Source organism: Macadamia integrifolia, chromosome 2, assembly GCF_013358625.1.
Source record: "Macadamia integrifolia cultivar HAES 741 chromosome 2, SCU_Mint_v3, whole genome shotgun sequence".
NCBI lineage: Eukaryota > Viridiplantae > Streptophyta > Magnoliopsida > Proteales > Proteaceae > Macadamia > Macadamia integrifolia.
Window position 1 is genome coordinate 16,672,222 of NC_056558.1, and position 27,661 is coordinate 16,699,882.

The 27,661-nt window shown below is 41.2% G+C and overlaps 1 protein-coding gene across 4 annotated transcripts in view; it reads left to right on the forward strand.

Moving 5' to 3' along the window:
- Positions 1-27,661, forward strand: part of LOC122068682 (guanylyl cyclase 1) — a 39,314-nt gene that overhangs the window by 4,231 nt on the left and 7,422 nt on the right. For all 4 annotated transcript variants that reach the window (XM_042632570.1, XM_042632563.1, XM_042632578.1 and 1 more), the window contains 3 exons: positions 130-254; positions 8,199-8,310; positions 25,054-25,128. In XM_042632570.1, coding sequence (XP_042488504.1) covers positions 130-254; positions 8,199-8,310; positions 25,054-25,128 — 312 coding nt within the window. The remainder of the gene's footprint in view (positions 1-129; positions 255-8,198; positions 8,311-25,053; positions 25,129-27,661) is intronic.

Genomic DNA, 27,661 nt, shown 5'->3' on the forward strand with positions numbered 1-27,661 from the left:
TCTCTCTCTCTCTCTCTCTCTTTAACAAGTACTTCTGACAGTTCTACATTTCACCAGTTAAGAAGGTCCAATCTAATCCATTCACCCATAAATGCATTTTTGACTGATAGAGCATAATGATTCTTGTAGGTTCCACATGTTAGCCAGGTACATAGTTGGGACTGTGGTCTTGCTTGTGTTTCAATGGTTTTGAGAACTCTTGGCGTTGAGCACTGTGACCTTCACTCTTTGGGGAAGCTTTGCTGTACAGCAAGGTAGTCTTCTTTACAGAATAAGCATTGCAAATCCTCTCAATTTTATTTTTCATGAGGAGTTGCTTAGATTTACTTTTGAGTTGTTTGGATGCAATACATAACCTGCTGTTGCATTAGAACTTAACCTTTGCAACCCTCCATAGATAGTCCATTAATGATGGAGTTCTTGTTCCTTGAAGCTGATCTTTTTGTCTGTTTCCTCTCCTCAGTCAAAGTGTCTTTTCTAAAAATATCAAACAATTTTCATGTTTCTATTGTCCTTTAGTTAGTCAAGTTGACCTGGGTCATATTATCTATATTGATGTTTGAGTGAAAAAACTGTAAATGTCGGCCCAAATAGTTATAACTAGGTTTGGTAAGCTGTTGAGTTTTTCTAGGTTTTTTCCCCTTGTTTTCCTTGAAAGATGTTATGCTGATGGTGATGTAGAACTGGATTCCAGAAGTCGGAATTGGATCACTTAGGGCCTACAAGATTGATAAAAGATCTCAATTTAATGGTTGAGTGGCATTCTTGTAATTTCAGTGACAACTCAAGCACTTGAAAGTGAGGAAAACATATACTGAGGTCAAACTGAAATAGAAAATTAGAAAAGGGGGGTAATCTGGAATTACAAAAGATGAGGGGAATAACAGAACACAAATTTAGGAAAAGGAGGGGGTTAACTATAAATATAGAAATTAGGTGACTTAAGAATAAAAAGAAGAAATCACCTTCTTCCTTCTCACGATACTAACCAAAGGCGGAAACCAGTTTCTGGTTTAGAAAGGAGAATTCCTTCGTGGGCTCTTTGTTGGCTTTGAAACTTCAAGGACAAGTTGCCATTGGAGTTCTCTATTATTTAAACTTCATAAGCTACCCAAGCAACACAATGGAGAAAGGTACTTGATGTCTGAAACAGCTGCTGGAGGAAGAAGGAGGGTCAGCCTGTTTGCAGAGTTCGATCCAACCAAGGGAGTGTTATTGGGGCTTAAGGTTTTACGCCTCAAGTCAACTATGAAGGGGCTTCCTTCTTTCCAAATCTCAGTCCAAACAGATCAAAGGAGAGGGAGTTCGATCAGCTTCAAGAGGGATGTAACTACCCCCAGAACAGGGTATTCTCAAGTTTGGAAGTAATCAGCAAAGAAATAGGGAAAATATCAGAGAAAAAAAGAAGATAAGAAGGAAAAAAAGAGAAGAGTTCAGAGAGAGAACTTCAGAGAAGGAGACAAGAGATAAGTAGCCCACGGCAACCATAATTTCATCCAAAATATAATTCAGTTTCATTCAATTCTATCCTCTGTTGGGTACAATAACACTATTTAAAAACTGAAAACATACCTACTTTCCTATTTGAAACAAATATTGCTTCTAATTAAAATAGAAATAAAAATCTCACTCTATTAAAAATCTACCATACTAATTCTAACTCTAAAAAAGGAAAGTAAAAAGATATTCCTAAATCCATCGCCTAACTGCATCAGTTCTCCTGGTCTTAAAAGAACTCGACTCCGTCGAGTTAGGTTGTGTTCCCAAGATACCTTTGTAAGTTGCTTGTTGATGAGGTGGCACGTATCTCGAAGCAGATGATGGAAACATAACTCCAAGAGGAGAATAGGCTGATGTGTCACTGGAGCAGGAGTTAGTCGACGACGTGGCATGTCTGATAATGCATGTGGCCTCATCAAATACGTACGACCTCCTTGCTTCACCTTGATGGTGTTCCGTGCACCATCATAGAAAATATCTGCATGTCGTAGCCAAGGTCTCCCTTGAAGAATGTCATAATGTGCCAATGGGGTGACCAAACAAGTGACGTGGTATTGTAACGTCCCAAACTGTAAATGTACTTGAACAACTGCAATGGCCTTTTCTCGAGCTATGTGGTCCAAAACCTTGCACATGAATCTTCTTGAACAATTGCTTCTGTGGAAGGTTGTGTGCTCGAACAAATTCAGCTGATATAAAATTTACTTCTACCCCAATACCAACAACAGTATGAACATCAGTAGGATCGGACCCTGCAGAAGAGTCCCCTTTTTTTTGAAGAGAGGAGCCTTGTCAATTATAGTTTGTTTGAAAAGGATGAAAGACTAGCTGAATGAGCTTTTACATCCTCATCATCATCATCATCATCATCAATTCATCATCATCATCATCGACAATATCATTTTCCTCGAGGGGATAAGGATATGAAGCAGACTCATCATCACTTTTTTCAATTGGTTGCTTCTATGCTACATTCACAGAACGAGTCCTGTTGGGACACTTGTTGGAGTAGTGACCCTTCTCGCCACAACTATGGCATCTGATGTTATTCACCCCATCACAGTCCTTGTTGAACTCTGACCTTTTTTCTTCAACTCTGTGAGCTTCAGGCTTCTTTTCCTCCATACATGGTGGATGCCTTTAAACTGAAGAAGTCTTGAGCATATTCTTCCAATCAATGGACTTCTCTTCAGCTGTCTTGGCATGAACTGCTGCTACATCAACAGACCTAAAATTAGTGTTAGACAACTCAAGTCGAATCTCAGTACTTAGCCCACTGATATATCGCATCATTTGTTGCTGGTCTGTTTCCTGAAGTCGACACCTTGAAGATAGTTTGTGGAATTCGAGGTTGTAAGAATCCACATCTTTGTTCCCTTGTTGCAAGTTAAATAATTTATGGAACATTACCTTTTCATAATGAAGAGAAACAAATTTTTTAGTCAGGATTTGCTTCATGACCTCCCAATTGTTAACGGGTCCAAGTCTTCTGACAAACCTTACATGCAATACATCATCCCACCATGAACATGCATACCCAATAAACTTGGTGAGGATGAGTTCACACTTTTTCTCGTCAAAAAGAGACTTATATGTAAGAATCCTCTCTACTTTGGTAAGCCAGTCAAGGAATTCTTCAGGTCCCTTTTCACCACTGAACTCTGGAACCGCAACTTTGATGCCATAATCTTTGTCAGAAAATTGCTGGGCCACATCCTGGGGGACAACTGGATTAAGTTGCTGCCTCTGAGGTGTATCTTCGATCCATAAAGTATTGAACTAAGGAGGTAGTGTAGAGGATCCTTCTTTAGCTCGTTTGTCGGACCTCTTCATAAAGGTAGTCATCTCTTCCATAAACTTGTCAAATTTGGCTTCAGTCCTCTCAAGCCTAGCATCAGTATTCTTTTGATTCTCAGTTCACTCACGATACAACTTGTGCAACTCAACATTGGTGATGTGACCTGTCATGGTTAAAAAATTGCCAAAAATTTGCTCTGATACCACTTGATGGGGAACCAGATTCCAAAAAGCCAAAATCGGATCGCTTAGGGCCCACAAGAATGATAAAAGATCTCAATTTAATGGTTGAGTGGCATTCTTGTAATTTCAGTGACAACTCAAGCACTTGAAAGTAAAGAAAACAGATACTGAGGTCAAATTGAAATAGAAAATTAGAAAAGGGGGGTAATCTGGAATTACAAAAGATGAGGAGAATAACAGAACACAAATTTAGGAAAAGGAGGGGGTTAACTATAAATATAGAAAATTTGGTGACTTAAGAATAAAAATAAGAAATCACCTTCTTCCTTCTCACGATACTAGCCAAAGGCAGAAACCAGTTTCTGGTTTAGGAGGGAGAATTCCTTCATGGGCTCTCTGTTGGCTTCGAAACTTCAAGGACAGGTTGCCATCAGTGTTCTCTATTATTTAAACTTCATAAGCTACCCAAGCAACAAAACGGAGAAAGGTACTTGATGTCTGAAACAGCCGTTGGCGGAAGGAGGGTCAGCTTGCTTGCAGAGTTCGATCCAACCAAGGGAGTGTTATTGGGGCTTAAGGTTTTAGGCCTCAAGTCAGCTATGAAGGGGCTTCCTTCATTCCAAATCTCAGTCCAAACAGCTCAAAGGAGAGGGAGTTCGATCAGCTTCAAGAGGGCTGTAACTACCGCCCAGAACAGGGTATTCTAAGGTTTGGAAGTAATCAGCCAAGTAATAGGGAAAATTTCAGAGAAAAGAAGAAGATAAGAAGGAAAAAAAGAGAAGAGTTCAGAGAGAGAACTTCAGAGAAGGAGAACAAGAGATAAGCAGCCCACGGCAACCATAATTTCATCCAAAATATAATTCAGTTTCATTCAATTCTATCCTCTGTTGGGTACAATAACACTATTTAAAGACTGAAAACAGACCTACTTTCCTATTTGAAACAAATATTGCATCTAATTAAAATAGAAATAAAAATCTCACTCCATTACAAATCTACCATACTAATTCTAACTCTAAAAAAGGAAAGTAAAAAGATATTCCTAAATCCATCGCCCATCTGCATTAGATGGAATTAAGGAACCAGGGGAACATTTAGGTTTGCTTTGACATAAATTTTTTTGTTTTGGTTTTGGTTTCCTTATTTTATTTTATTTTATTTTTTTTTCAGGTGTTTGGTATCATTTATGGACCCTATTTCTATTTAAAATAGACCAGAACAATACAAAAGCCATAATAGGGTGAAGACCCATTTATCTATTAAAGGGCATACCCAATGCATGAGGCTCCCACAACTGCGGGTTTTGGGGAGGGTAATAATGTACGCAGCCTTACCCACTCTTTGTGGAGTGGCTGTTTCTTGACTTGAACCCATAACCACTTGGTTCACAATGCAGCAACCTTACGCCTGCACCAAGGTCCAGCCTGAATTCCCGTTTATCTATTATGGCTAAAAGTCGTTTTTGGCCATTTATGCGGACTTTTAATGAGTACGTGTTCATAAGTCCCAAATTTGAGGGATAAAACAATCATTTTCTTTTGTTATCAGAAAGGCAAGCCCTCTCCTGCTTTAGACATGGAGAGAGAGTACTGTTGTAGTCCCTGTTTGTTTTAATTTTTTTTTTTTACTATCATAAGCATTTTGCAATCCAAGAGTTAGGGGATTTTGGGGTTTCAGAGTGAGAGGTAGTTCTGGTTATAGTTTTTGGAAGAAATTCATTAGAGAAACACACACATGCACTATTAAACGAAGAAATTGATGGTTGTTTTGCAACAATAGGGCAACAGAAGTTGCAGATTAGTCATCAATTTCAGATGCATCGGATTTCTTTAGCCGGATTTATCTCGCTCTTAACTTCCTTGCTTTTATCTCATTGCACGACTTCCTCTGCACTTTGATCTCTTTCTTCCCTGTTGGTATCCTTTGCGATTCCCAGGCATGGTTTAAGGTTTCCACCGATACCGTCGAAATTTTCCACATTTTGACAATATCCCAGGACTCCAATACCAAATACCATGTGACTTTTAAAAGTCACTGGTTTTTATCAATATCGACCAAAATTTCTACATTTCGCCTGAAATGTGGAAATTTTCGGGTGGACCCATGGGTCAGCCTTTATAAAACCTTCTTAAATGGGAAACCAAGCTTTCTTATTCTAAAATTTCGACCCTCTCCCCCTATTTCTTCTCTATGAAGTGGGAAACTTGGGAAAACACTCCAAATTTTGTCCTTGTGCCATCTAATTTTCATTCTAAGCTTGGATCTTGCACATTCATAGCAAATCTACCTAAGAGAGCTGAGACCAAAAAGGTAAATCCCATCTTCCCCAAACCTTGTGTGCCATCGTTCAAGAGCACGAGTTCATTGGATATGGTGGTGGGTATGGATAGTATGGTGGATCTTCTACTTCATTTGGATAGGAGGGTAGTTTAGGTGGTGGGTCATTTTTTGTTGACAATATCTTTGGGTATCCAGCCAACCTTGTGTGCCACATCCACATCCTATCACTGTGACTGAGCCATTCTCTAGGCTAGGATACTTAGCTGATGTTGATGATGGATCTTATAGATGCACAGTGTTGGACTGCCAAAACAATTGAGCCCAAAACATGTCATGGGACTCATATGTGGTGCATTTAGAGGAGCAGCTATAACATCTGCAGTGGTATGCAACTCGTGGACTGGAACCGCCAAGACACTTTACTTGGAATTGACTTTTAAGTGTTGAGTGTTGAGAGATAACTCTCAATTATGTAATATTATTATTTATTTTGGATCCTTTACATTATATATTATGTACTTATGTAGATTTCAAACTAAATGTAATATAGACCATGTACTTTTTTTTTTTGGTAAGGATATAGACTATGTACTTATGTAGTATATTTTCAGACTTTCAGTCAACGAATCAACTTACATTACCAAACTTTAGTTCACCAAGTATGACTTTAGGTGTTTTTTCCATGAAACTAATTATGTGAATGTGTTAGAAATGTCTAAAATAAGACGTACACAAAAAATCAGGTAAAAAAACACATTTTGGAGGTAGGGGGAAATTCCCTGGTTTCCTCGAAATTTCCCAAGTTTCGGGTCTCCCCAATGGTCAAAACCTGGTTGAAACCCGATACATTGAACCTTGTTCCCAGGTACGTTTCTCCCTTTCTCACTCATTCCCTCTTCCTTACCAGTCCATTGCTCCATTTCTCTATGTGATTTCCCAAATGTTTTGGCTTGTCTCCAATCTCTCCCTCCTTCTCTGGAGACTTTTCCAAGCCCAACAAAATAGGTCTATACCTTTTCTTTCTCCAAATCCTTCCCCTGTTTCAGTGTCATTTTCTCTCCATTTCCTTGTTTTTCTCTTTTCATTTGTTCCTTTTTCTCCCTTTCTCTCCTGTTTAAGAATGGCGGAAAACCCAATCTCAGTCTCCTCAAGATAACCAAACTGTTGTGCCCAAGCAATACTCTAGCACATCATAGAGAATTGAAACCAGGTACATGGCAATCAAAGGAAATGAGATGGAAGATGGGTGATGTGGGGAATCCCTTTACTCACTACTTAGAATTTTCCATATTTTGGGCCCATTTCTTAAAAAATGTTACAAAAACTATTTACGCCTAGGAAGTTTCCAAGCAGTTTCTCATTCCATACTCTATTATGCCTAATGTTTACCAAACAGTTTTCAAAATTTTTTTTAATCGAAAATAGGTTTTATTAGAGAATTTATTTATTTATTTTTTAAGTAGGACATTAAAAAAAAAAAAAAAAATGATATGAAGGAGAGCCTTAGTGGAGAACCCATTGGCACTCAAGATTAGGCTCTACCTTTTTCATGTTTCCCTAAGTAGGACTATGCTTATATCATTGAAATGCTAGAAAAGTATATATTATCATCAGGAGAAGGTTTTTTTGGGCATCCATCTTGATAGGCTCACCAGGATGTGTGGCTTTATGCCTTTATCTGAGCCATGTGGACTGCTGATGTGGACAATCTGACTGTTGGATTGATAGAGGCCATTTCCATTGGCCATTAGGCCCTACCTTTGCCATATGGCTACCATGATCTGCAAGTTTCCCTAGTATTTCAGCACATCAAATTGACCTTTTCATTCATTAGTTGGGGTGGTTGGGGCCTGACATATATATATATATATATATTTTTTTTTTTCTGGATGCCACCTAAGCTGCCATCTGGTGGACATTGCAACCTTCCATATTGGTGTTCAACAAAATGAGATGTTTTTCAAAGAAGTTAAGTATTAAATCTTCCTAATGACTTGATGAAATCCATCTTGGACCTTTAGTCTTTGAAACAAACCAGCAAATAAAAAATGCCTAATTTTGTTCTGCTGCACATTAATCAAAGTCCTAATAGTAAAGGCTATCTGCATCTGAAAAATAAGGGTCATCTCTCTACTATCACTGATTCTCCAATTCCATTAGGACCAGAAAAGAAGTGTAGGTCTGTCTGAGCAATTTCAAAATGCAGCAATTTCAGTTAGCCAATATTACAATAACAATCATGATGATGATGCATTGGTCTCCTGATTTTGATATAAATACATACGCAAATGAATAAATATTATAATACATGCTCAGAGAAATATTTGTTATAGGTGTCATTCTCTTTAGTATGGCTCAATCACATGAATCTATGCAGGTTATGTATGTCACTTTTTTTTTAATTCTTTCTGATGGTGTTTCTATGTCCTGCTTTGCAGTGTTTGGACTGTCGATCTGGCATACTTATTGCAGAAATTTTCTGTTAGTTTTTGCTTCTTCACCATAACTTTAGGAGTAAATCCAAATTTTCAAGTTGAGACTTTTTACAAGGTGAGTTATTTTCTGATAAGATCTTTGGTTCTTTGCTTTGTCATGTTCATGTCTTCCAATGTAGGATCATTCCATTCGGTTTCATATGATGTCATGGCCTCAGGAGTATGGTTTCAAAACTCTTTGTTGGATTCCGCCAATCTCAAGTTGACTGGCTAGTCCAGCCCAATCCTGACTGAGTCTTGAAAGAACTTTGGGTAGGGTCAAACGGATTGGTTGATACAGATCCCTAGTTGACTTTGCCAATCTTGCTGATCCTATTTGGATTTTAAAATCGTTGTCACAAGACATTGTTTTTCATCATAGTTTCAGAAACTGGACTGGACTTAGGTGATTAAACCCGAACCTGTCCCCTTTCCATTTCCCCATTTTCCTGGAAAGTTAAATTGGATAGCTGGAATCAGACTCTTTCCAGTTTGGTGTCTGGTCTTGGTATATAAAACTTGATTTCATGTCCTCTGTGTTGTAATTACCATATTAGTTGGGCTGTTAAACTGTTTGTATATATTTGAATTTTGTTCCTCGGTCCTATGAGGTAAACTACTTTTTTTTTTTTTTTTTAAGGAATGTACTTTGAAAGTGAAGAAAATATGCTGAAAATGTTCATACCCATGAATACCTGCGGTCTTATGTACGTCATTGCTCACTTAATTGCTCTGTTGTTTAGTTATTACCATATGCACAAAGTCTGGTAATTTTTCTGTCAAAATTGTTTAGACATGTTGACTTATCATATTCACAAAGTGATGCTTCCTCCAACAACTATAATGTTGATTGATAAAGATCTTTTGCTGATAAGAGTAAACTACCTATCTGATTCGTTTGGGATGGGAAACTTCTAGGAGGAGATAAATCAACCTCTAGGAAAGGTATCCGTTTAAGGATATAAACAGGATGAAGTGAGGATGTTATATCTATGAGGGAAAAATGTTAGGAAGCACTTCTTCCGTTTAAGTGGTGATTTTGGATGTGGGTAGAGGAGGCAGGGGGAAAAGAGAGTTGATTTTATGCGTGCGAAGATAAAGAGGGCAAACAAAATTGGATAACAAGAAAGGGGAGGGCGTGAGAGAGAAAGGGGTCACATGATAGTTGATTGCTTGAGGAAGAAGGTATAGAGCATAAGACAGATTTTAAACAGTTGGAAGGGATGAATAGATTATGCTGTAATCATTCTCGACACTTTGTTAAAGGCTATGTTTTATTGCAACCTGATCCTTACATTGTTTTGCTAACAGAACCCAAACCTAACCAGACAATTCTCAAGGAGTGGCCTAGGCGTTCAGATGCCTTGGTCACCTTGATGTAGATGGATTGAACCACCCAAAGAACTAGCCCAGATCTGGTCTAATCTGGGCCAGCCTTGGGCCAGATGTGCAGTAGCTTTACAGTCCGTTAGGGGCCATTGAACCTTGCCTTTGCAGCCTCTAACATAGCCTCTAGAAGCTTCCCTGATTAGCCCATCGATCAGCAGTTTTCCAGCCCAGGTTTGGCAGTTGCTTAGTTTCAATTTTTGGATTCTTCAGGCCAGCTCAGCAGCCCGCTACCTTCCCATCGATCAGCATACTTGGTCTCCAAGTTTTGGTTACAAAATATCTTCCTAAAGATTCCTACATCTGTCCTTATTTGGTGGAAAACAATCTCAAGAAGGAAGCTACAAAAACCATAGGATTAGTTTCTATTTTTTGTTCAATTTAGTTTCCTTTTTGGTTAGTCAATTAGTTTCCTATTTGTAATTTGGCTAGTTTCATTTTTAAAGAGTTCAGTTTTTGTTTCTAAATTACTCCGACTTGGTTAGCAAGTTAGAGTTCCAGTTAGGAAGTTTTACAGCTTTTAGTTTCCTATTTTAGATTTCAGCTTTGTAAGCCTAAAAAAGGAGGCACTCATCGATTGTAATAGTTAGACTTGATTGATGAATTTTGTGAGTGCAAACTCTTGGCTTGACAGCTACTACTGAGAGGTGAGATGCCTAACCCATTGAGGGGTGTAATAGTTAGACTTGAGTAGATTCTCTTTTCTTTATTTTATTTTTCTTCTTTGTTTCAGTTTTGAGAGAGTGATTTGAGAGTGGAATGAATATTGTTTGAAGACTTTACAATCATCCTTCGACAAAGACTCTGATCAGCTACAGAACAGAGATCGATTCCAGCAAATTTCGTAGTTTTTCTTTTTCTTGTTCAAGCACCAAATCTCCCAGATCTGTAAGCACCTTGGCCAGGCCTTTTAAGGGATTGTTCCTGGCTACAAGTGAGACATTGGACCAGCCCCTTGCTGCCTTTGGAGGCCTGTAGCAGCTTCGGCAGGTTTTCTCCAAAGTTTCCTAATCTGCACTCTGTTTTCCCATCGGATCTTCTCAACCAGCAACCTGTTTTGGAAGTCCTTTGGAGGGAATGAAGGACACATCAGGGGAGCCACTTGACCCAACTTTCTGCCCCATCTGAGCAGCCATTAGTGAGCCGCAAGCTTTTCCCCCCCAGTTCTGCTGAAACCCTGATTCAGCCAAGGGTTTTGTTGCTGTGCTGCTGTACTACTAACAACCTACTTGGATCATGCTCAACACTCTTCGACAATGTACTATGGCTTTCAAGGAATACATTGATAGGTTTAATGATTTTCTAACGTACAGGTGCTTATCATGAGGATGAAGAACTACTTATGCCTCGATTCAAGTTGGGACCAAGACATGAAATCCATGATAAGATTGGTGTGGTGGAACTCTCATCTATGAGTTCATGTATTGGGAAGGCCTTGGAGGCGGAAGACTTGGTCAAATCAATCCTTGGACGTCCCTACCCACCAGGTACGGTAGGTTCACTATAAGGCAAATCAACCCCAATAATAACTCCAACATAATTATCAGATCTTATTACAGTTTAGAGGACCAAAAGAACTCACAAAATTTAGACTACATAGGAGGAAGTCTGTGTCTGGTTGTAGGGATCCCTGATGAGACTCAACTTCTAGATAGTGACTCCTCTTGTGGTGCTGAACAAACCCTCCAAAGGGCTTTGTAACCTGATCTCAGGTTTGGGAGATCTGAGCTGAAGATCCCAAATAGAAAACTAAAGATGGTCTGCAGAAACAGGTGATAGGGAGCTCAGTTGGTCACCAAACTTGGGATGAGTGGGTGATGGAGACATCAAGGTGTACAGATGCAAGAAGAAGAAGAAACAACCATCTTTGTGGCTAGAATAATAGAAGGAAGTAGAAGAAAGAAGAAGGAAGAAGGAAGGAAGAAGGGAGGAATCGACTAGCCTTACCCAATGCTGGTTGATTCCCTCTCTCTTTCCTATCGCCCAAGATTTTGTGGGCCCCATTTGATTTGTTGTTTTAGTCGGTTTATTTCCCAGTATCTTATTTATTTAGGTCATTGAGTTAAGTAGGAAACTAAATAACACTCCTATTTGTTTTTTTCAGGAAACTTATTTATTTCTGAGATTATGTTCCTAGATTAGCCTTTTCCTTTAGTAATTATCCTATTATTTATGTAAGGCCATTGGCCACAATGAAAAGATACTGGAATGAAGAAAAACCATCGTCTCTCTCTCTCACGATTCTCCCTCTTTCTCTTTTCCCTCTCTCTCTTTTCTCACTCTCGTCCCCTCTCTTTCTCGACTCTCTCTCTTTTCTCGACTTTCATCTCTCTCTTTTGCTGTTTCTGTTCTCTCTGTTGTTGCTCCACTATTGTAGCCATTGTTCACAGTAATTGGAGATCACCTCCATCGAATAAACCCCACCTAGGTTGCTGCTGAGTTCCTCATCAACAAGCTAGGCTGCTGCTGAGCACTACATCATCAAGCTGGACCTTCTTCCTCGTCAAATAAGGTGGACTGCACCTCTGTTTTGGAGGACTTCGGCTTCTCCATTTCTCTTCAAATCGGGACAGCAAGAAGGTAAGTAAAACCCCCCTGTTCCACATCCATTGACTGCCTATTATCCCCATTATCTCCCCCACTGAAACCTGAAATTAATCTCTGTTTTTCAAGCCATCTATTTTTTGTTATCCGAAAAAAAAAAATCCTTGCTGTTTTACCTTATTCGTTGACTGATTTTAGAGAACTGCGCGGGTTGCTTGTTATGCTTAGTGTCTTGATTGATTTGTGCTAAACCTAACACATATTTGCTGCCATGTTCCCTTACCCATACCCCCATTTGACGCTTGGGTAGTTTAAGTGTTTTTCATGCTTAGATTATTATTGACCGATGCTGCCCTGTTAATTAGTCTATTATCTTGCTTGTTAAATCTGTACTTTGCTGAGCAACTTTGAACCCAACCCAATTCAAGACCTATTGAGTATTCCTTACTCTAGTGGATTGACCCCTTGTAGGAAACCTAGTTGTTTAGGCACCCTCCCTACATCATCTTGGTATTAGAGCATGGTTTTGTCTTGGGGCCCATTTGATAACGTTTTTGCCGTTTTTGTTTCAAGAAATGGCAGAAACATAAATTTCCGTTTCTAGAAATAGAAACGAAATTGAAGGTGTTTGATAAGTCATGTTTTTAGAAGTCGATGGTAACCAGTGAAAGAATTGCCACAAGTCGTTTCCAAAAACAACGAAACAAGTTGAACTTGTTTCGCCTGGGTCGTTTCTTGAATCATAAATAAGTAAAAATTTCTATTTCTATTTCTAAAAATAAGTGAAACGAAACAGTTTTATCAAACGCTTTTTGCTCCGTTTCTGCTGTTTCTGTTTCCAGAAACAGCAGAAATGCGTTTCTTGAAACGTTATCAAACGGGCCCTAGGTTTAGGGTAATTAGGTACTGCTGCCCCTTGTTCACATATCTTACCTTTTGAGGTCTAGTCTCCGTCACCATCTGTCTGTAGTCGAGTCTGAGCTAAGAGAGCGATACCATAGATTAGAGGACACCCTTTTCTTTCTTAAGTTGGAGGGACCAAATAGCATTGGACGTTATTCCCTCCAAAAGCACATACTTGAGAGAAAATTTTTGACCTCAAGATTGAAAGGGCTAACTACTTGTCTCAATTGGAGATTCTGAGTAGACTTTGAGTCTTTGGTGGCAACCGTACCTTGGCTGCCCATTTCCTTATGTCCACTCGTAATGGTAGAGCATACCAGGATATGTCTGACCCCCCTAGCACCTCCACCCAATCTGAGCAACTAGCTGAATTAATGAAAGCCGTTCAAGCCATACAAGAAAGACAAGTTGTCCATCTCTAAGCCCTTACCGATAAGTTGGCTGCCCTTGAGACAAGTGCCCAAAACCTTGATGGACGGCAAGGCCGTAACACAACTGGCACTGAACCTAGGGGCAGAGGCCCTAACCTTGAGGAAGTAAACGAGAATAACTAGACTACTGGTTATAACCAGATAGGGGATAACTTCCAAGGCCTGGGGCGTGGTAGGGATCGGGGTAGGGGTGGAGGCCCACCGCTAAGACGCCAAACCCAATACGGAGATGATGAGGGTTATGAGCATCCTGATAGGGGCTTTGATGTCAGACGGATGATTGAGGTAGATGCCCCTACCTATGATGGTCAGATTGATGCTAGGATCCTTTTGGATTGGATCAAGCAGATGGATAGGTACTTCGATTTCTACGATATGCCAGAGGACTTACCGATTTGCTAAGTTCAAGATTATTGGAGCTGCCCAGGACTTTTGGACAGACCTAGAATACTAGGAGGACCACCTAGGACTTGAGCCAATCACCACCTGGGTAGAAATGCAAGAGCGGCTCAAGAGGGAATTTTTGCTTATCACTTATAGGCTCCAGTTGTTGAATGAAATGAATACCCTGAAGCAAGGAAAGTTGATTGTGACCGAATACATGAGCAAGTTCAATGAATTGAAAATTAGAAGCCATATTCGGGAGGACGTTGAGTAAACACTATCCAGATTCCTTACTGGGCTCAACTTCGAAATTTAGCCTCGTATGGCACCCCACCTGGTGCGAGACGTTCCACAGGCGTTCAGGATAGCTCTTGAGGTAGAATCCTCCATGAGAACTTATTCTCAGAGGAAGAGCTTCCAAGTTGGGGAGTCCCAATTTAGAAAACCACCCCAAGGCTCAATTGGATTCCTAAAACCCCCTGCTGCACCATAGCGTCAATTTGACAACAAGGGTAAAGGAATTTTGGGTGAAGCACCCAAGAGTAGGGGGCAACAACAGTGCTTCAAGTGTCGTGGGTTTGGTCACTTCTCCAGAGAGTGTCCCAATAGAAATCTTTATGTGGGAGAGCAGACCCCTGAAGAAGGTGACCAAGAGGGTTTTCAAGACCATGAGTATGAGGACTATAGACCAGATGAGACCATATCTGATGAGGACACCGAGGAGGCCGGTGACCTCAAGCTCGGCATCGTGCAATGCATGGTCTCATAACCTAGGAGTAGCGATGATTGGCGGCGAACTAATATTTTCATCACTTACACATGTCATCAGGGCAAGAACTGCCGTGTCGCCATAGACAGCGGGAGTTGCATGAATGTGGTCGCCAAGAGTGCTGTCGCTCGAATGGGCCTCAAACCTGAACCCCACCCCAAGCCTTACAAGGTCGCCTGGGTTGATCAGTCCACCATTCCCGTTAATCTGAGGTGTTTAGTTCTCCTACACTTTGCAGGATATAAGGATCGAGTGTGGTGTGATGCCCTAAAGATGGATGTTGCCCACATCATCCTAGGTAGACCTTGGTTATATGACCGGGATGTCACCAATTACGGGAAGTCTAACACCTATGTCTTTGAGTTCAAAGGGTCAGACTGACCCCCAGTGCCCCTAGGGAAGTTAGGGTTCCAGAACACAAGGGAAGTACATCCAAACACATCCCCATGAAAACACTCAACATTTTAAATCAACAACAATTTGAAGGAGTGTCATGAGTTAGGGGTGATTTCTGCTCTAGTTGCCATACAGAGTAATACCGATAGGTCACGCTTATTCACTGAGGCTCCTAGAGAAGTGTGACCCTTGTTGAGAAAATTCGAGAAGTTATTCCCTGAGGAACTACCTGATGAGTTACTGCCTATGCGTGACATCCAGCACGCTATTGACTTAGTTCCAGGATCCTCTCTCTCGAACTTACCCCATTACCGAATGAATCCCAAAGAACATGCCGAACTCAAACGGCAAGTGGATGAACTGTTGCAGAAGGGATTCATTAGGGAGAGCCTTAGCCCGTGTGCTGTACCTGCCTTGTTCACGCCAAAGAAAGATGGCACCTGGCGTATGTGTGTTGATAGTAGGGCCATCAATAAAATCACTATCAAGTATAGATTCCCTATCCCTAGGCTTGATGATATACTGGATATGATGGCCAACTCTTCGATCTTTTCGAAGATTGATCTCAAGAGCGGGTACCACCAGATTAAAGTTAGGCCTGGAGATGAGTGGAAGACAACCTTCAAGACGAAGGATGGCCTTTTTGAGTGGTTAATCATGCCTTTTGGCTTGTCAAATGCACCTCGCACCTTCATGAGGATAATGAATCAAGTGCTTCAACCATTTATTGGCAAGTTCCTAGTGGTTTACTTTGATGACATCCTCATCTATAGTAAGACCCCGTCTTCCCACTTGGATCACTTACAGAAGGTTTTTCATGTGCTCTTACAAGAGAAACTCTATGTCAACCTTAAGAAGTGCACCTTCATGAGTGATCAAGTCATCTTCCTAGGATTTGTTGTGTCAACTCAGGGAGTATCTGCTGACCCTAAGAAAGTGAGAGCGATTGTAGAGTGGCCTGAGCCAACTAATGTCCATGAGGTAAGAAGCTTTCATGGCTTAGCCACTTTCTACAGGAGGTTCATCTCTGGGTTTAGTTCCATTATGTCTTCTATCACCGATTGCATGAAAAAGAAGGACTTTCAATGGACTAAGAGTGCTACGAAGGCCTTTAATGAGATTAAAAAGCTTATGACTGAAGCTCCAGTGCTGCGCCTCCCAGATTTCTCTAAGGTCTTCGAAGTGAATTGCGATGCATCTGGTATTGGGATAGGTGGTGTCTTAGGACAAGAGGGCCACCCTGTTGCCTATTTTAGTGAGAAGCTTAATGAAGCTAGACAACGTTATTCCACGTACGACAAGGAATTCTATGTGGTTGTCCAATCATTGCGCTATTGGCGACATTACCTTTTATTGCAAGAATTCGTGCTATTCTCTGACCACCAGGCTCTGAGATATCTGAGCGCCCAAAAGAAACTTAACCAGAGGCATGCCAAGTGGGTTGAGTTTCTCCAAGAGTACACTTTTGTACTCAAGCACAGACTTGGTGTCGAGAATACTGCTGCAGATGCACTGAGCCGGGTGAACATATTCCTCAGTCGTGCCAATACTAGGAGTCGGGCTAGTGTGCAGGCAATGAGTGTAGAGGTTGTAGGGTTCAAGCGAGTCAAGGACCAATACCCCACCTGTCCTGATTTTAGTGAGCCATTCACTTCCTTGAGTGAAGGCAACCCGGTCAACTGCTCGGACTACCTACTTAGGGAGGGCTTCATTTTTAAAGGAAGCAAGTTGTGCATTCCCAGGACTTTACTCCGAGATTTCCTGATCTGGGAATTGCATGCTAGGGGAGTCGCTGGCCATTTCGGTCGAGATAAGACCATCACCCTTATTGAGGACCGATTCTTTTGGCCAGGGCTGAAGAAGGATGTTGCTAGAGTTGTGAGTCAGTGTAGGACGTGCCAGACCGCCAAACAACAAAAGCAAAACACGGGATTGTACACTCCCCTACCTGTTCCCTATTCCCCTTGGCAAGACCTTAGCATGGACTTCATGCTTGGTCTACCAAGAACTTCGAGAGGCCATGATTCTGTTTATGTGGTTGTAAACCGCTTCTCGAAGATGGCCCATTTCATCCTATGCTCTAAGACCTCTGATGCATCTATAGTAGCCAGAATTTTCTTTAATGAGGTTGTCAAGTACTATGGGTTGCCCCTCACCATAGTGTCAAATAGGGATGTTAAGTTCACCAGTCATTTTTGGAGGACCCTATGGTAGATGATGGGCACGAAGCTCCGTTTCTCCTTCACTTTCCACCCTCAGACCGATGGCCAGACCGACGTTGTCAATAGGAACTTAGGGAATTTATTACGTTGCCTCATAGGAGAACACCTTACCAATTGGGATCGAGTCCTTAGCTAGGCTGAGTTTGCATATAATAGTTCTAAGAACCGTACCACTGGTCTGTCCCCCTTTGAGATCTGTTCAGGATACCAGCCCCGAGCACCCATAGACCTTATCCCAGTAGTGTCTAGTTCCAGGACCTCCCAATCAGCCGAATCTTTTGCTCAGCATATGCATGATTTCCATGCAGGTATAAGAAGACAAATAGCATTGAGCAATGAGCAATACAAATGGAAGGCAGATGTGCACAGAAGGCTACAAGAGTTTCAAGAGGGCGATATGGTGATGATCAAGCCACAACGTTTTGTTAGGGGAAAAGCGAGCAAGCTACATGCTCGTAGCACAGGTCCGTTCAAGGTACTCAAGAGGATAGGTGCCAATGTGTATGTCCTTGATCTGCCAGCTAGCATGAAGATCAGTAATATTTTCAATGTTGAAGACCTAGCCCCATACCATGGTACCTCTACCTTTTACTCACCGATACGTACCGATATATATCGATACTCACCGATACGTGCTGATATATACTGATACGTACCGATCGATACATACCGATACTCACCGATACGTACCAATACATACCGAAATGTACATTTTACCTCAATTTTATATTTTTCATAGAGTCGTATCAAGGCATGTCATATCGTATCGATGTATATTAGTGGTGTATTGATGCATATCGGTTTGTAGGATATATATCGATACGAAATGATTTAAAAAATTCAATGTATCGTATCGGTGTGTATCGTATCGGTGTGTATCGTATCGACCGACTAAATTTAAGATACGTATCGGAGGGTATCGTATCGGTATCGGAGATACTTAAAACCATGGCTACGAAGGCCTTTAATGAGATTAAAAAGCTTATGATTGAAGCTCCAGTGCTGCGCCTCCCAGATTTCTCTAAGGTTTTCGAAGTGAATTGCGATGCATCTGGTATTGGGATAGGTGGTGTCTTAGGACAAGAGGGCCACCCTGTTGCCTATTTTAGTGAGAAGCTTAATGAAGCTAGGCAACATTATTCCACGTACGACAAGGAATTCTATGTGGTTGTCCAATCATTGCGCTATTGGCGACATTACCTTTTACTGCAAGAATTCGTGCTATTCTCTGACCACCAGGCTCTGAGATACCTGAGCGCCCAAAAGAAACTTAACCAGAGGCATGCCAAGTGGGTTGAGTTTCTCCAAGAGTACACTTTTGTACTCAAGCACAGACTTGGTGTCGAGAATACTGCTGCAGATGCACTGAGCCGGGTGAACATATTCCTCAGTTGTGCCAATACTAGGAGTCGGGCTAGTGTGCTACTCCAGGCAATGAGTGTAGAGGTTGTAGGGTTCAAGCGAGTCAAGGACCAATACCCCACCTGTCCTGATTTTAGTGAGCCATTCACTTCCTTGAGTGAAGGCAACCCGGTCAACTGCTCGGACTACCTACTTAGGGAGGGCTTCCTTTTTAAAGGAAGCAAGTTGTGCATTCCCAGGACTTCACTCCGAGATTTCCTGATCTGGGAATTGCATGCTAGGGGAGTCGCTGGCCATTTCGGTCGAGATAAGACCATCACCCTTATTGAGGACCGATTCTTTTGGCCAGGGCTGAAGAAGGATGTTGCTAGAGTTGTGAGTCAGTGTAGGACGTGCCAGACCGCCAAACAACAAAAGCAAAACATGGGATTGTACACTCCCCTACCCGTTCCCCATTCCCCTTGGCAGGACCTTAGCATGGACTTCGTGCTTGGTCTACTTGGTCTACCAAGAACTTCGAGAGGCCATGATTCTGTTTATGTGATTGTGGATCGCTTCTCGAAGATGGCCCATTTCATCCCATGCTCTAAGACCTCCGATGCATCCATAGTAGCCAGAATTTTCTTTAATGAAGTTGTCAAGTACCATGGGTTGCCCCTCACCATAGTGTCAGATAGGGATGTTAAGTTCACCAGTCATTTTTGGAGGACCCTATGGCGGATGATGGGCACGATGCTCCGTTTCTCCGCTTTCCACCCTCAAACCGATGGCCAGACCGAGGTTGTCAATAGGAGCTTGGGGAATTTATTGCGTTGCCTCATAGGAGAACACCTTACCAGTTGGGATCGAGTCCTTAGCCAGGCTGATTTTGCATATAATAGTTCTAAGAACCGTATCACTGGTCTGTCCCCCTTTGAGATCTGTTCAGGATACCAGCCCCAGGCACCCATAGACCTTATCCCAGTAGTGTCTAGTTCCAGGACCTCCCAGTCAACCGAATATTTTGCTCAGCATATACATGATTTGCATGCAGGCATAAGAAGACAGATAACATTGAGCAATGAGCAATACAAATCGAAGGCAGATGTGCACAGAAGGCTACAAGAGTTTCAAGAGGGCGATATGGTGATGGTAAGAATCAAGCCGCAACGTTTTGTTAGGGGAAAAGCGAGCAAGCTACATGCTCGTAGCACAGGTCCGTTCAAGGTACTCAAGAGGATAGGTGCCAATGCGTTTGTCCTTGATCTGCCAGCTAGCATGGAAATCAGTAATATTTTCAATGTTGAAAACCTAGTCCCATACCATGGTACCTCTACCTTTATCCCTTTCTATCCTGATGACCTTGAGGACTTCCCCTTCACCATTGATGAGACTTCTGAGCCAAGCCAACCACTTCCCCCCACCTCATTACCACCTGTGCCTAAGGTCACGAGAAGAACTGAAGAAGTTGTGGAAATCCTTGATGAGAGGATTGTGTCCACACACACTGGAGGTTTTAGAGAGTTCTTGGTCAAGTGGCGTGGACTCCCGAAAATTGACAACACCTGGATTACATTGCAAGAAATCCAACAACTCAACCCAGACCTGCTTGAATATTACATGAGCTCTAATTCACCGGAGGTGAATTCTTCCAAGCTGGGGAGAGTTGATGGAGACATCAAGGTGTACAGACGCAAGAAGAAGAAGAAACAACCATCTTTGTGGCTAGAAGAATAGAAGGAAGTAGAAGAAAGAAGAAGGAAGAAGGAAGGAAGAAGGGACGAATCGACTAGCCTTACCCAATGCTGGTTGATTCCCTCTCTCTTTCCTATCGCCCAAGATTTTGTGGGCCCCATTTGATTTGTTGTTTTACTAAGTTTATTTCCTAGTATCTTATTTATTTAGGTCATTAAGTAGGAAACTAAATAACACTCCTATTTATTTTTTTTAGGAAACTTCTTTATTTCTGAGATTATGTTCCTAGATTAGCCTTTTCATTTTTTTAGTAATTATCATATTATTTATGTAAAGCCATTGGCCACAATGAAAAAATAATGGAATGAAGAAAAACCATCGTCTCTCTCTCTCACGATTCTCCCTCTCTCTTTTCTCACTCTTGTCCCCTCTCTTTCTCGACTCTCTCTTTTCTTAACTTTCATCTCTCTCTTTTGCTGTTTCTGTTCTCTCTGTTGCTGCTGCACGATTGCAGCCATTGTTCACAGTAACTGGAGATCACCTCCATCGAATAGACCCCACCTGGGTTGCTGCTGAGTTCCTCATCAACAAGTTGGGCTGCTGCTGAGCACTACATCATCAAGCTGGACCTTCTTCCTCGTCAAATAAGGTGGACTGCACCTCTGTTTTGGAGGACTTCGGCTTCTCCATTTCTCTTCAAATCGGGACAGCAAGAAGGTAAGTAAAACCCCCCCTATTCCACATCCATTGACTGCCTATTATCCCCATTATCTCTCCCACTGAAACCTGAAATTAATCTCTGTTTTTCAAGCCATCTATTTTCTGTTATCCTAAAAAAAAAAATCCCTATTGTTTTACCTTATTAGTTGACTGATTTTAGAGAACTGCGCGGGTTGCTTATTATGCTTAGTGTCTTGATTGATTTGTGCTAAACCTAACACATATTTGCTGCCATGTTCCCTTCCCCATACCCCCATTTGACGCTTGGGTAGTTTAAGTGTTTATTATGCTTAGATTATTATTGACCGATGCTGCCCTGTTAATTAGTCTATTATCTTGCATGTTAAATCTATACTTTGCTGAGCAACTTTGAACCCAACCCAATTCAAGACCTATTGAATATTCCTTACTCTAGTGGATTGACCCCTTGTAGGAAACCTAGTTGTCTAGGCACCCTCCCTACATCAGTGGGCCTCCTAGGAATAGGATTAAACCCCCAAAAGAGGAGGAGGCTGATTGGTGTTCAGGGGGTGGAGATCTGGCATTGGTCGATCCACCCTCAAAACCCTAACAACATGAAGATCGATCAGGCCTGTCTGGGCTGCTCTTGATCTTTGTTGATAGCTGATCTTCTAGGCCTCAAACCGATGCCTTCTTACAGCCGTGAAATAAAGGAGAAAATAAGAAAATAGAAAAGTGAGTTAATAGAGGGGGAGAAGGGTGGAAGGGATTTACCCCTTAGGTTTTGGGTATCACACCCCTCAATGGGTTAGGAGTGTCACCTCTAAGATAAATCCATTTCAGCCATGAGTATAACTTAAATTTTCATTAATCAAATCTAGCTAGTACAATCGATGGGTTCCTCTTTATAGGCTTAGATAAATTGGACATAAAACAATAATAAAATAAGGAACTAATGGACTAAAATAAGTACTTTCTAATTTGTGTCAACTTGCTAGCCAAGTTTAACTAAATTAGAAACTAATCACTAAACTCAAGAAGGAAACTATCCTAGTTACAAATAGGAAAGTAATTGACTAACAAAATAGGAACTAGGAACTAACAAAAATAGAAGCTATTCCTATTGTAGAAGTAAGTCGCTGTTGCTCTTCTTCTTGAGGTTACTTTCCACCAACTAAAGGACAGCTGTAGGGATCCTTTGGAAGATCTTTTGTAACAAAACTTGGACTGTCAATGGAAGATAGCTTGGCTGCTGAGCTGGCCTGAAGAATCCAAAAAAGGAAGCTAATTAGTTGCCAAATTTGGGATGAAAAAACTGCTGATTGATGGGCTATTCAGGGAAGCTTCTAGAGGCTCTGTTAGGGGTTCCAAAAGGCATGGTTTGATGGCCTCCCATGGGCTGGAAAGCTGCTGCGAAGCTGGCCCAAGGCTGGCCCAGAATAGGCCAGATCTGGGCTGGCTCTTTGGGTGGTTTGATCCATCTACATCATATGAAATTTTGACCGAAAATTTCAAGTTTTTGTCGAAACATTGCATGCCTATAGAGTCACATGCAGTTTCAGTTTGATCAAGGTGGAAACTGAAATATTTCACGAGGTCGACCGAAATCTCAAGTCATGTGTCCAGGCCCCATCTAATGCCTTGGGTCGCCCAGATGGCATGACAACTATGCTTTGTTACTTTGCCAGGTAAAATATTCTGACCCTGTGGCCATATGATGTAATTTGTTGAAGATAACTTATGAGCGACCACCCTATTAGGCAATACCCCACTAGCCTTTAGGTGCTCACATGCTGGATCAGCCCCATAGTCATTTTTCATGTTAATTTAATGAATGAGGACCATTTTTATTTCCTGCAATTGACTTGTTAAATGATTCATTTGCCAGGTCATGCTACATGTCTTCCTGTGTGATGTATATTATGGTATTATCCAATAAAATGTCTAGTTGATGAAGCTTTTAGGGCTTGTGGCATGTAGATTCCTTGAGTATACAACTCAATTAGCTGTTCTTTACATTACCTGGAGATGTGGTAAGATCAAGGCTTTCTTAATGTTGTTCTTGGGGATGTTTTTCCTATTGGGGTGACTCTGCCACTAATTTTCTCAAATCTAGGATAATATCTAATGATTTGTTAATTTCTACTCACCTATCTTAGATATGGATAATTACTGGATACAACAAATGTGGGGGAAATTGAGATGGGCTAATTTGGCCCAATGACCCTTCTTTGAATCAAGGAGGAGATACTTTTCTATCACTTCTTATTTTGTGGTGTCACTGCCCTTTCATTGGAATCTTTATATGCCCCACATAAAACGAAACATTTGAGATCTTCATGCAGGCCATTTACTCTGATTTCTAGAGAATCTCAGGGCAGGCTTAAGTGCTATTAATTTATTATGTAACTGGATTTCTTCTATAAGACTTGAGTACTATTTAGAATTTTCTCATGAAACACTCTAGTTGTCTCTCAAAGCTAGAAGTGTCCGTTTTATTGGAATTAGCTGCAGAGTGGCTGTTTAATGTAATCAAACTAGGACTACAAATGGAACTTTATTTTACTAATTTAAGTATAATTTTCTCTTTTCCATCGCAGCTCAAAACCATACGACCAAACACTAGTTGCTGTTGTATATAAGAACAACAGCTTCAGACCGCCCATGTATATCCATTATCTAGCCATACAATTCTCACAGTTTCACTCCTAATCCTAAAATCCATCATTTTTACATCATTCCTCTGTGGAACTCAGTCCTAGAGTCATTGAAGACACAGCTATTTTAAAAATATTACTTAAATATAATGGTTTCTGTATTTTGGGTCCTCAGCTGAATTGATTTTAGTCTGCCACTGCACATCTGGTAAATCTCTTTATATATGGAAGATTGATTTATTTTTTTTGTCGATGAATATTTTAGTGGAGCTCTTAAATTTTGGGATCTTGTCTGATTTTACATTGAAGGCTGTTTACATAATGTGGAGTGCTTAAAAGGGTCACGTAAACATATTTTCTTACAAATGTGATTTAAGGGCTTTGAGACTTCAGAGGTGGGTCCATCAATAGGAAGGTCTGAATCAGTGAACATGTGCACCCATTGTTCTTTACACCATCTGCCATGACTATTCTTACCCCCAACCCCATTAGAAAGAACCAATTACAATTCTGGGTTGGCCCATCCAATGAAATATCTGAATCAGCGTGCACTTAAAAACCCACTTTCATTGGAGGTCCCAGTTGACTATCCTCAGACCCCAACTTCATTGGACAATATAAATTAAAAAGTAATACTCCTGTTTCATCTTCATTTCTTGAACTTCATGGTTTTACCTTTTAAACAAACCATGTTGTTTGTCCATGTACATCCTCTCATGTGCAGTGGACTGCAAATAAATTGAGCTACACCAAAAGTCTTGACAATATTTGGATGCATCTTTCCTTCTTGTGTTGTCTGCCTAAATGAATCATTTGACTGCTTAAGTCCGTGTTGTCTGCCTAAATGAATCATTTCACTGCTTAAGTCCCAATAAAGGCTTTATGCATGTTGAGAATCTGATTTTTTTTTTTTTTTTTTGGGGGGGGGGGTGGTGTGTGGGGACGACCCTTGCTAGCTTCTCTTGGACTCTTGCAGAGCTGATCTCGTAAACATGAATCTACAAAGTGTTCGCTACCCTCTATTCCTTTTTGGAGAAAGTTTTCCTCCACTGGAGTAGGGTTCAGCCACCCTTTTAGGGTCAGTACTACTCTGCCCCCAACTATATGAAGTCGATAATGCCCTTCCCACGGTTCTTGATACCCATCCCAAGACACACAAAGCTATGGGCAAGGGATTCTCCAGTCACTGGCCTGTGGATGTGGGAATCTGCCGCTTCCCTTTTTTGTTGTCAGTTGGAATAAAATATGAACTGCCATTGCATATTTTATGTTTTTTTTTTTTTTTTTCTGTATAGATTGGTGATGACATATGGTCCTTTGCTATTTCTAGAACATGGATATATATTCTTGTTACTCTCCACTGCTGGAATAGTTAGTAATTTCCACAACCTGACATTGGAAAACATGCAGGAGCAATTGCCAAATGACCTGGTACGAGTGGATACATTATTTCGACAAGCTCTAGAAGCTGGAATTAGCATACAGGTACATTATATTCATCTATCCAGCTTCAACCTGCGTGTATTTGATGTTTAGTTGGGAAAAGCCTGATATGCTGAACCATTTTTGCATGGCCTGTGTACACTAAATAAGGGCTAATTTTAAAGATTTGAACAAAGTTATGCTTTGAGTACGACTTCAAGAATAAGAATGGATGTATTGATTTCCTTGGTTCTGGAAAACACAGGGTCAATGAATTTAGGAATTTCATGAAGCTGAATGTAGGTTCCAGTGTCTGAACTGGCTTAATTTATGATAAACAGGGTTAGGAAGTATAGGGGAAACAATTCCATGGAATAAATGAAGTTGTGGTCACTGGCGTTTTAGGAAGTAGGCTGATGCAGGAGCACTTTCTTGGATCGGGCCGAACCTGTTGGAGAGCCCCAATTGAGAATTGGGCCGAATTAGGATTTCGGTCTAGTAGGATATTAGTAGTCTATTTATTTGGATTTATCTGGTAGTCTTTTGTTTTACTTTGAATGGGCTAGGTAGTGGTAAAGTTCCACTTTCTTTCAGTTTTAAAGATAGAATAGTAATCTTTTGAATTTCTTTTATTTATAACATGTAACCATCGTTAGATAGGCAGAATGGCAGATTGAAGATAATGGAATTGTGAGTGTTTGGTTTGAAAGCCAGTGTGGCTCATGCGATTATCCCTTCCTCTCCCAACTCTATATCTCATCTCTTCCTCTCTCCCCTCCCCAGTGATACGTTCTTTTTTATCCTTCCTTCTCTCCTCCTCTGTTACCATTTCTATATTCTACTACTGTTCAATTCAACCTTCATCCCTGCTGTGGCATTAACGCTGGGTTGGGAAGAAGTTACCACATCTTTTTCATGAAAAGCCCTAGGGGTGTCAACGGTCCGGGTTGGTGCGGTTTCGGTCCGGTTCCACCGGTTTCGGTGTGACTTTGGAACTGACCGAAACCGACCCATTAAGGATTTATCGGTTTCGGTCCGGTGTCGGCTTCGGTGCGGTTTGGGTTCGGGTTGGTACTGGTTTGGATTTATCAGGTTCATTTCGGTTTGGATCGGTTTTTTAAACCGGTATGGAGCCATTAGGAAACAACCAAATGCTAAACTGCTGAACTTCGGTTTCTTAAATCGATTTGTAACCGGGTTGGTTTTGGTTTTTGGTGTAGTTTGGATTCAACTTTCCATACAAATGTATACAAAACTATGCAAATTTTGATTTTTTTAATGAATTTTGGAGTGTTTCGGTTTCTTACCGTTTGGTTTCGGTTTCGGTCCGGGTTTTGAGCCGGTTTCGGTTTGGTTTCGGGTTCATCCGATTTTCGGTGCGGTTCGGTTTGGTTTTGGGATTGCAATACTCGAAACCGAACCGAACCAATAAGGCTTCGGTTCAGTTCGGTCTGGGTTGTTATCGGTTTGGTCTGGCCGGTTTTACCGGTTCGATTTAGGAATTGATACCCCTAAAAAGCCCTATCAACCTGAGACTTTGGGTATTAGTTTACCACCAAAGGGAGATTTAAATAGTAGTTTCCTATCATAATTATTCCACCATTCTCAGGCTAGTCCCACTAGCTTGGTCTGTACTAGTTTCAGTTTCCTTGGCTCTGTCAGGTTATACACTCGTACCAATCAAAATAATCATCCAAACAAGAATGCCAACCATAGAATACCTATTGTTCATGCCCACCGATGTACTCATTCAACTCCAAGTGGCACTTTGTGTGAGTCTTTGGTACGACGGTTAGGCAGACCCACCTCAAAGTATGTACGAATATGGTTCTTAAATGTATGTGGTGGTGTGTCCTCTCCCCAAAAATCTTGTATCATTGTTGGCAATGGAATACACTTGTGCTTCTTCGTTGACCCTTGGTGGTGTAGAGATTTCAGTGGTAAGGTAAAAAAACTTCTTTGTTCTTCAGAAGCCCCACGATGGGTGAGCTGCATATTTTGGTACCTAGATTTAAAGATCCTTGAACATTAATTGGGGTAGAGGTGATGCAGATACAACTGCACTTACCTGGTTAGACCAGCATGACCGGTTGTGGAAGCCAAGGGCCAAGAAGAACTGGTCCAGCCCAGGTTTTTGGTCCAACAAGGGCTGGTAGTAGCTTAGTTTAGTAATATCTCTTTTATTTTATCATGTTTGTTTTGGGATAGGATACGATACGATACGATACGTAAGAGAAGTAGGAGTCAGTTTCAGTGTTAAGAGTCTAGGAGTCTTATTATTTTCTCTTTATATACTTGCATATACTCAGTGTTGAAAGGAGGGGAATTTATTTGAATGAAATTAGTGTGGTTTGTGCTTGTGAGCATGTGCGTTTTCCCTTTCTCCGCCTACTATTCTGATTTTCCCCCTCTTCCCTAAGGTTCTCCATCAATTTGTGTTAGAGCCGAAGGATCCCTTGCTCTACTGAAACGCAACTCCCTTCACCTCCCATAGTAGTCCCACCTCCCACACAACTCCCTTTTATCTCCCTATTCCCTCCCCCATTCCCTGTTTCGGTTCTACCGAGACTGAGAACACCCTAATCCCTCCCTTTTC